Source organism: Gymnoscopelus microlampas (genome assembly GCF_963454915.1).
Source record: "Gymnoscopelus microlampas genome assembly, chromosome: 18".
Classification (NCBI taxonomy): domain Eukaryota; kingdom Metazoa; phylum Chordata; class Actinopteri; order Myctophiformes; family Myctophidae; genus Gymnoscopelus; species Gymnoscopelus microlampas.
In genome coordinates, this window is record NC_139955.1 from 6,549,097 (window position 1) to 6,560,082 (window position 10,986).

General features: G+C 46.1%; 1 protein-coding gene across 2 annotated transcripts in view; it reads left to right on the forward strand.

The window, feature by feature from the left end:
- Positions 1-10,670, forward strand: part of neurl1b (neuralized E3 ubiquitin protein ligase 1B) — a 32,621-nt gene extending 21,951 nt beyond the window's left edge. For both annotated transcript variants that reach the window (XM_084041016.1, XM_084041015.1), the window contains exons 4-7: positions 1,316-1,437; positions 3,012-3,696; positions 7,726-7,851; positions 10,427-10,670. In XM_084041016.1, coding sequence (XP_083897142.1) covers positions 1,316-1,437; positions 3,012-3,696; positions 7,726-7,851; positions 10,427-10,668 — 1,175 coding nt within the window. In that variant the 3' untranslated portion in view covers positions 10,669-10,670. The remainder of the gene's footprint in view (positions 1-1,315; positions 1,438-3,011; positions 3,697-7,725; positions 7,852-10,426) is intronic.
- Positions 10,671-10,986: the final 316 nt, after the last annotated feature.

Sequence of the window (10,986 nt, forward strand, 5' to 3'; positions counted from 1 at the left end):
AAGCCTTTGCTTCTGGGGGTCCCTGGAACAAAATATCTTAGATGGGGGTCCGCGGCCAAATACATATAATTTTGGGGGTCCTTGACATGAAAAAGTTTGAGCACCACTGATATAGAAACATACGTTTTTTTTTCAGAAAACTGTTGGGATTTAGAAGACATTTGTAGAATCGGCTCCAGGTCTTAATGGGTTAAACGCTTTAACTTTAAAATCTTTAAAAAAGAATAGCCGATCGACGTGATGTGAGCCTGTGGAGCGGCTATTTTCACTACTTTTGCGCGACAATGTTGTATGTTGAACTAGGGCCTTAATTTATGCAAAAACATGAAAGGTTTAAGTATGGAGGTACAACGTTTCTGCCTGACATCAACAAACAGGGATGTGAGTGAAATGGGGACACGGATAAGCTTTCGGGGACTGGTTTGTTGCATTATTTTAACCATCCTCGTACTCAGTCAACAAAACGATTTCATAGTACAATATTAGTTTCAACTTGGCATCGCTATTTTGGGCTTTATAAGTGGAACCTTTCAAAACGATTCAAACTTTTCGGCTGCAGGAAATTGATGTGGTTTGGAGTCTTACCAGGTGAGCCACACCTTAGCGATATCTGACCTTGACCTCAAGACCTTGACCTTGTAGACCCAATAGTTAAAGGACGACTTCACCGATTTTCAACCTATCTTCATATAATTGGTCCTCACTAATACTCGTGATAAAATGGTACCATTTTTTTCTACTTGGTCTGTGTCTCATAGGAGGGCTGTGGACAGTCCAGAAACCTGTCTACCAGTGACATCATCGTTAGGCATGATTTTTTTTTCCAACAAGATTTCACATTTTTTATTTAGATTTTTATTAACACAAGAACAATGGCTTCATTTATTGCATTGCAACTTTCCAGGAATAGAAAGCCTGCAGTTTCTATTAGCTTGGATTCCCCATTGATGATGTCACTGGTAGACGGGACCCTGAATTGTCCACAGCCCTCCTCTGAGACACAGACCGAGTAGATTTTTTTTTTTACCGTTTTATCATGAGTATTAGTGAGGACCAATTATATGAAGATAGGATGAAAATCGGTGAAGTCGTCCTTTAATCATCTCACCTACAGTAGACAGACAGACAGACAGACAGACAGACAGTTCTCATAGCAGCACCGCAGTAGGAAACACAGGACGGGTACAGATAGGGGTACCTTTGATACGAAGAAAGTGGGTTAAAAAATCTAGACATTTGGCTGCATAACTGCCGATACCGATGTCATAAAAAAAGTTAAATAATGGGTGCTATGTCTGTTTGTCGTGTGCCACAGAGAGCAGCTTTGCAGAGAACGTGGCGTCCAGTTGTCTGAGCGCGGCGCGCCTCAGCGCCTACCTGCCACAGAGCAGCCACGACTCGGCCAACTACTGCAACAACCAGCTGGAAAACAACCAGGTACAGTAGCCATGCAAGCTAGCATTCATTTTCTTAGCCATTACTCTAGCAATTACTTCGAATCAAATAAATCGAGGGGCACGTTTGTTTCGATGTTTTTTTAATGATATGTCGACAAATTGATTAACCACATATTAAGCGCACATCTACGAGCGGTGTGAGCTCGTAAATCGGCTATTTTGGCTATTTGCATTAAGAAATAAATAAACAAATTGAAACGTTGCACCTACTGTATGATTAATCACATGCCTAAAATAGGGATTGATTATTAATCGGTTATTTTAGAACATTTTGGGCTCTATCTTGCGCGAGCAAGAATAGAGCAACTCTTTTCCCATTTTCTACTATTTTTAAAAACATTTTACAATGGTTCAAATAGCCGATCTACAAGCTCACAATGTGTCGATGTAGATGAGCTAGTTGAGCTATTTCAAAATGTTTTTCAAAATAGTAAAATATGGCAATAAAGTTTAGGGCAGTGGCGGACGCAGGATCTCTTTATGAGTAAGGCCAGGCAAATATGTGGTAAATTATTAACCATGACAACGACTCAAAGACTTTTATTTTGTACTTTCTTGAACCACAAGCATATATCACTGCGCCAGTCAGATATAATGTACATGAGAGAGAAAAGGGGGGGAAACAAAAACAAAGCTGGCAATGTATTGCTAATATCCAGGGATGCTTTGGCTACAGAGTGCACTACATTTAGCCAGTGAGAATGGCAGTGTACATAAACTGCGCTCGGAAAGGTTTCTTTTAGGAGCGCTTTGTGATGCACCGTGCAGTCAAATCCGCGGTGTCGATAAATTCCACTGCCCGCTCTTTGATGAGTCCTCCATCCATGAATCGAATACAAACTGCAACTAGTTCCCGTTTGGAAAGATCTTTATACTCATCCGCGAGTAGGCCTATTGCAAAATATTGTCCACTGAGTTCAACCAAGCAGGACTGATGCTGCAGCCTCAAACTGAACGCGGTTTAGGCGGTCGCGGTGGCTGCCGTTCGTTTAGGCGTCCTCGCGTCGATGAGTTTGCTCTGGACAAACTTTTTTTTTTTACGCTGGTGCCATTGCTGTCTCTCTGCTGTCTCAAGAATCAAAAATGAAGAGAACGAGGCCAGGACATTGTGTGTGGTGTTTATATTGTGTGCTTATGTCATGACGTAGAAAACCGGTTCTGTGAATGAGGGACACAGACAGACACATTTCACACTCGAGTGTGAAATGGGATTCTGTGAATACACAATGGCTCAAAAGACCCAACATCCTCCAGACACGCAGGACGTAGAGAGAGAAAGAGAATGGATGTTTATTAAGCTGTTTGTCTGCCTTAAGTATAGGGGGCGATATTCAATCATAGTAAATACACAAAAAGCTGTCTGGCGGAGGGAAGGCACGGTGTATTCAAGGTAAGGCACGGGCCTGACTGTGCCTACAGTGCGTCCGCCCCGGTTTAGGGATAAGGGGTAAGGTGGCGCGCGAGATAGGGCCCTATGGATCATCCATCCTTTTTTTCAATCAAAGATCTTAAATCGGTCAGTTCCATTAACCGTTGCAACCCTTCTACCACCAGGCCGCCGTCGCCAAGCTGGTCACCATGCAGCTCAACAGCCAGCTCAACCCCTGCTGCTCCACCACCACCACCACCACCACCTCCTCCATCACCTCCTCCTCCTCCACCTCCCCGCCGCGCTCCCACGGGCCCCGGGGGGCCCCGCCGCCGCCGCCGCCCCTGCCCCCGCTCCGGACCCTCCCCCTCCCCCCGCCCTCCCCCTCCCCCCTGGACAACGACCTGCACTTCCACCCCGTGCGCGGCTCGGACGTGGTGCTGTCGGCGGACCGCTCGGCCGCCTGCGTCCACTTCGCCGAGAGCGTGCGGACGCTGGTGTTCGGCGACCGGCCGCTGCGCGCCGGCGAGACGGTGTACGTGGAGGCGGGCCACGCCGGCCTGCCGCACTTCGGCGCGCTCCTCTTCGGCCTGACGTCGTGCGACCCGGCCGGCCTGCGCGCCGCCGGCGGGGAGCTGCCGGCGGACCCCGAGGTGCTGCTGGACCGGAGCAAGGAGTACTGGGTGGTCTACCGGGGCTTCCCCGTGCCCTGCTCCGGGGACGTGCTCAGCTTCACCTTGCTGCCCGGCGGGGAGGTGCACCACGGGGTGAACGGGGCGGCCCGCGGCCGCCTGCTCTGCGTGGACACCTCGCAGGCGCTGTGGGCCTTCTTCATGCTGCACGGCACCGTCAACAGACTCAGGATACTGGGTAAGCAGCGAGGAAAGGGGCGGCGGTTCTCAAGACTTTTGGAATAGGCTCTATGCACAGCAGGGCATATTGTGAAGACATTCACAGGTGTTGCCAATGATACTAATGAAGGCTCTGTTCCATTCTGGTCAAACAGAGTCAGGGTGCTGATATTGTGCATGTTGGCTCACTGGAAACACTCTGCTACACCAGTGGGTCTACAGTTGGGGTCCAGGGACCCTCATGAGCTTCCAAATGGCCCCTTACAGGTGTGTAACTCTGAGAGTGTACAAATGGAACCAAATGGACCCTTACGGGTCCATTTGGTTCCATTTGTACACTCTCAGAGTTATGGGGGTCGTGGAAACCACTGTGCTACACTAAATGGAACAGAGCCTTCATTAGTATCATTGGTAACACCTGTGAAGGAAGTGATAATATGGCTGCTGTGCATAGAGCCTATTTGACTTTTTGTGTTTTTTTTCGTGAATGAACGCCCTACTTGATCATATTACAGTGTCACCCAAATTTTCAAAAGTAGCAGATCTACAAGCTTGAAACGCGGCGCAAAGTGGCACGTTTTGAGCTTGTCGATCTGCTGCTTTTGCTATTTTGAAATTTGAATCCTGAAAAGTAACAGTTTTGGCCATAATGAGACGGGCAGAAACCTCTTATCTCCATGTTTTAACTTTTGGTGTTTCTTCTTAAATGAATGCCCTACTTGATCATACTACAGCGGCATCCAAATATTCAAAAGTAGCAGATGTAGATGTAGATCTGCTACTTTTGCTGTTTGGGCATTTGAATCCTGAAAAGTAACAGTTTTGGACATCTGAGGTTTCCACCCCGACAAGAGACGATTTTTTTTCTGCATTAGGCCACAGATCTAGCCTGGATCCAGACCATAGACCCACTCTACCACTCTCTGAGCTCCACGCGGCTACAGTCTGATAATCAGGCTACCACAGATCCCTATTTTATAGACGGGTTTCCGAGCGACGTCATCACAGAGCAGAATGCGCAATCTGCGCATGCCTGGGGGTGGAAGGCGCGTTCGAAAATACAGCCCTGAGCGGCAGTGAGCGCACTGGCCAATACAAACTAATAGGCGAGTGTGCTCCGGTGCGTAATTTCCAAACGCACCCATAGGCTTCCCCCCGCAGCTGCGCAGTCATATTCCTCTCAATGTTTACTAACAGGAAACCTGTCTATAGGATTATTATCATTTATTTATTTATTTAATCTAAGGAGACCCCAGTCTATGCTGTAAAGCAGTGGTTCTCAACCTTTTTTTGGATCAGGGACCCACTTGAAAATCTCGAAAATGCACGCGGCCCACCCATCCAGGTGTTCCATTTTCAAGATAAAAAAAAAAAATAGCAGATCTACAAGCTCATAGCGCGGCACTCGGTGCCGCGCTATGAGCTTGTATATCTGCTATTTTTGAATAGCCAAAGAAATCTAAAGTGACACAGATGCGTTCCAGGTCTTAATGGGTTAATGATCAATCGATCGATTGGGTTTTCCACCTCCATTTGGTTTCCTTTGTACACTCTCAGATGGTCCCCGGACCTTATGTTTAGCCCAGTGAGCTATGGAACTAACATCTCTAAGGTACACGAATCAGGCGCTCGGGTGGCGCAGGGCTAAAGTACCTGCCCGCCACCACTAGGGGCACCTCTAGGGCAGTGGTTCTCAGACTGTTTCATGTCAAGGACCCCCAAGTTGGTCCCCAACAAAAGTAGTTAAAATAGCATCACAATTATTTTAACCACTTTATCCATTTATATGTTGGCTATTCAAAAATAGCAGATCTGCAAGCTCACGAGCTTGTACATCTGCTATGTTGAAGATTTTTTGAAAAATATTGAAAATGTTTTGAAATGTATTTATAATTTAGATTTTTTTAAACATAAATGTTCTGTTCTGGGGGTTCCCTGGCACAAAACCTTTTCAGATAGGGGTTCCATGTATTCAAATACATATGAATGTGGAGGTCCCTGACTTGGAAAAAGTTAGAGAACCACTGCTGTAAGCACGGATTGTTGGGGTATTAAAATTCTCCTGCATTTACCCATCCTGACTATTAGGAGCACTGTGGGTGACTATTTTTAACAGCGCCCGGGGAGCAGTACGGGGTTAAGTGTTTCAACTCAGGGACACTTCAACACAAAGCCTGGAGGAGCCGGGCCGGGATTGAACCGCGAGTCGACGACCTTCCCATTCCCAGAAGGCCGCTCTGCCTTCTCCCACACGATCGGGTTCTCATATAGAGGAGTGCAAAGAAATCTTCGTAGATGTTTTTGGCATTATTGTTACGATAGGTGCACGATATGATCAGGGATTTGCGATCTGAAAGGGCTGTGAAGGCATTTGTCATTCCATCTTGACTTGACTCTTCCCAATGCTTTGCATTGGTTCAATTAGAAAACACAACAAAGACACACTTTACTTCCCCCATGAAACTGAACGGGGTATATATATTTTTTAGAGCGAACATTTGTCAAATATTTTGTTCTAGGGACCCGAAGAAGTAAAGATTTGAGTTCGCAAATGTTCACTTTAAAAAAATGATATTTTCACGATTCACGATTTCTCAAAAATAGCAGATCTACAAGCTCATAGCGCGGCACTCGGTGCCGCGCTATGAGCTTGTATATCTGCTATTTTTGAATAGCCAAAGAAGTCTAAACAGCCAATCCACAAACTCACAAGGGCAAGGATTGTGAGCTTGTAGATCGGCCATTTTCGCTATATATATTCGCTTTTGCTATCGCTCTTGTACTTGTTACAGTGTCCTTCTGTGTGTGGCCTAATGAAATTCTCAAAGAATGAATGTTTAAACCCCCCCGTTCAGTTTTATGGGGGGTGGGGGGGGAGGTCACATTCCTCAATCGTTATCTGTCTTGTCTGGGGTTTTTTAAGATCGCTGCCAATTACATTTCATTTTTTTCCCAGACATAAAGGAATGCTCTTGCGTTAGTGAATCATGTCCATGGTCTCCCGGTTGCGGTTTTTCGGGGGGTGTGTGTGTGACCTGTGATCTGTCCCATCATCCCACTGTTCTCACACACACACACACACACACACACACACACACACACACACACAACCTTATTAGTCGCACTGCTCCTCGTTTTATTTAATCGGTCCCACGCCGTAAAAAAAAGTTAAGTTAGCGCTGAGAATGTAAACACGCGTAAGGTCCATTCTCTCATTCTCAGAAAAGAGAGATTAACCCCCCCCCCCCCGAGCATTTCAATAACAAGTAGCCCTCTGTTTTGGAGCATTCACTACATACGTACAGGACCACGATGGGAAAAAAAGTCCCCAGGACCTTTTCGTGTTATCCGTTTAGCCCAAGTGTTTTACTATACGTCCGTGCTGCTTACAGTTTTCACGAATAAAGTATTCAATCAATCAATCGAAAGCCTTCTGAAGTTTTCAAGGATTCAAATTTCACGTGGGGTTTGAGGTTATGCCTGATTTGTACTTAGTTGTACGCTTGTGTTGTGCAACCGAAAATAGGCAATGTACCAGCTTTGTGAGCTTGTAGATTGCCTATTTTCGGCTTTAGAGTTAAAGGGATAGTTCACCCCCAAAATGGCTTTTTTTCTTTCTATCTAATTTGATGACCGGCAGCGGTTCCGGCGGTAGGAGACACAAATAGTCTCCTTTGTGTCTGCCTACCGGTCCGCTGGTCATCAAATGATTGGCTTAGGAATGCGGGGGAAAAAAAGTCTCCATGGGGTGACTAATCGATAGAAAATAAGTATTTTTTTGGGTGAACTATCCCTTTAAGGTTAAAAATGCCATTAACAAAAAAAGTCCAAAAATGTTGATGTCCTCACCAGTATAGTAATACAAATGTGTGTGTGTGTGTGTGTGTGTGTGTGTGTGTGTGTGTGTGTGTGTGTGTGTGTGTGTGTGTGTGTGTGTGTGTGTGTGTGTGTGTGTGTGTGTGTGTGTGTTTCTCCCTCTCTCTCTCTCTCTCTCTCTCTCTCTCTCTCTCTCTCTCTCTCTCTCTCTCTCTCTCTCTCTCTCTCCCAGGGACCCTCCAGTCCCCCCCTCCCCCCACCTCTCCCAGTGGGTCTCAGAGCAGCAGTCAGGATGACAGTGACAGTGACCTGGTCTTCAGTGTCAACACCTCCTCCTCCGCCTCCGAGTCCTCACTGGGTACGCACACACACACACACACACACACACACACACACACACACACACACACACACACACACACACACACACACACACACACACACACACACACACACACACACACACACACACACACACACACACACACACACACACACACGGTGAGGTCTGTACCCACCACCACTGATCAAAGCAAAGTGGGCTCATGTTTATGCAAGGAGATCATTTACATTCTGGAACATGATTGGTTGGCGGGAACGGAAGCTCCCCGCCTCCAGTGGAAGAATGTGAAAAGACACTCTGATGGCAAGTTCTGCTCATATGACTGGTCATATCTGTACACTCAAAGTCATGCCTCCTAACTGTTGAAAAAAAGGAAATAGTGGAGAAGGGTTTAACATTTCATAAGTAATGGTGACTTTTGAGGCACATGCCACTATTGAGACCCAAAAATTGGTCACTGAACGCAATTTCCTGTATTTTTACAACATTTGGCTTAACTTGTGGCATCTCTAAAGGCCCTGGCAGATATAAAGTGTCTGTGACACTTGCGTCAATGTGAGACCACTTGTTCACCATAATTACACCACAATTATTAATAATTTGAACCACACTAACCCGAACGGAACAAGGGAGTAACATACTGTACACACGCACGCACGCACGCACGCACGCACGCACGCACGCACGCACGCACGCACGCACGCACGCACGCACGCACGCACACACACACACACACACACACACACACACACACACACACACACACACACACACACACACACACACACACACACACACACACACACACATATGCTGGGGCTGTTCTATTCTGTTCTATTTGTTTTAGCTTCTCTCGTTCTCTTCTTCTCCGCTCCGTCGGCACTTCCGACCGGCAAAGCTGAGCTCTTGAACTTGAACCTCGAACTTGCCGCCCTATACATGTAAAACAGAGTTATCCTACTTTTGTATACATCATTCTCCTCATCCATATTTTTGCCGTTTAAAGCACTGACATCGCCAACTAATTTTAACAAAGGAAGATGGGCCTACTGTAAGTGTGTGTGTCTAAGAGTGAAAAAACACACATACACACTGCCATTCAAGTTTGAACGTGTCAATGTCTGGATGCCATATAGTATTGCTGCGCGTTGACACTTGAAAACATCAACAGGTTTTGACTTAACGCCTCCAGTTTGACCATAGCTGTTAAAAACAACAGGGGCATTTGTTGACACTAGCGTCTGACGCTTATTATGTGTCAGCCTAGAAAGCAGAATTCTATTGATTCAGTTTATATTTCAGCAATTATATTGCCAGAATCAGCTTTGTTTGTATTCGCTTACGTGCCTAAATGAGTGACTTTTTCGTCTGTTTCACTGTACAATGTAAGGAGAATATTTGATTAATTTCTACACAACCCAAACCTCTTCCAAAGTGTCATTGCGCTGTAGTGGCAGTGATATCACGTGATACTACCATGTACTGTATATATAGGAAACTACGCCCTGAAATAGGTTGGCTCTTGTCACACTGCTATAGCCTATATTGCAGTGGTTCTCCAACTTTTTCAAGCCAAGGACCCCCAAATTGATATGTGTTTGGCCGCGGACCCCCATCTAAAAAGGATTTGCGCCGGGGACCGCCAGAAGAGACGATTTAAGTTAAAAAGAAATCTAGATATTTTTTTTTTATATTTTCCCAAAATCCCCTCAGGAAAACCCCTCAGCTGATGAGTAAATGTACTGTATGCGCAGCAATGCAGCTGGACAGGTTTTGTGGCATTGCATCCACAAAACAGCTGACGACAGGTCCGCCCGCCCCCACACGACAACAACAGTGTCAGACACATTGGCCAATACCGTGCCAGTGTTGACATGTGTATTGTTGATGGCAGTCGAAGCATACTGCACTGTGTATGCACTGATAATCGCTTCTGTGTGGCCTGAGAGCGCTACAAGAAATCTGAACAAAGGCGCAGATTTGTTGTCAGGGCGGAAGGAGCCAGTGTTTCTCAATTGATACTTATGTAACTACGGTAGCAATGCCGTAATGAAGAAAGGCTCTGTTGCAAGTGAAAGGCCCGTATCAAATTGTTTGCTTGAGTAAAAATACAGTGTTGGCGCCAAAATATACTTAGAGAACCAAAGTGCTCTAAGCACCAAAGTGCTAATTATGCAGAATGTCACATTTCACACGTTTTTTCTTGTTTTCAAAAATGGTCAAAGTCTTATTGCCAATCTACGCGTCACATTGCAAGGCGTTGTGCGCTTGTAGATGGGCTATCTTTGAATATCCCAAAGTATAAAACAGGACTTAAGTGGTTAATGTATGTTTTATAATCTAAGTCTGAAAGTAACTAAAGTAGTAAGTAACTCAAATCATTCTAGGGGAGTAAAAAGTACAATATCTGCCTCTGAGATGTAGTGGAGTAGAAGTATAAAGCATCGAAAAATGGACGTACTCGAGTAAAGCAAAATTACCACAAAATTATACTTAACGCTTGACAACATGTACTTTGTTACTTTCCACCATTGCCTCACAGGGTATATGTATGTATGATCTCTCTCTCTCTATCTTTCTCTCTCTCTAGTGACGGCTCCCAGCTCCCCTCTGTGCGCGCCCGCCACTCTGCCCCCCTCAGAGCTGCCCCCCGCTGGCAAGAACGGAGAATGCACGGTGTGCTTCGACCAGGACGTGGACACGGTCATCTACACGTGCGGTCACATGTGCCTGTGCAACGACTGCGGCCTGAAGCTCAAGAGACAGATCAACGCCTGCTGTCCCATCTGCAGGAGACCCATCAAGGACGTCATCAAGACGTACCGGCCGTGAACCCATTCAGTTGAGCCAGACACCCCCCCCCCCCCCCCCCCCCCGGGTCACCAACTTCTGTACTGCCGTGACTCTGGGATGAGGGACCGGTAGCGTTACGTCCCGGCTGAGGGCAGGACCGACGACAATGTTCAATTCTGACCTTTTTTTCTGAACATCGTATCCAAAATGTAAAGGTAGACATTCACAGGTGTTACCAATGATACTAATGAAGGCTCTGTTCCATTCTGGTCAAACAGAGTCAGGGTGCTGATATTGTGCATGTTGGCTCACTGGAAACACTGTGTTACACCACTGGGTGTACAGTTGGGGTCCAGG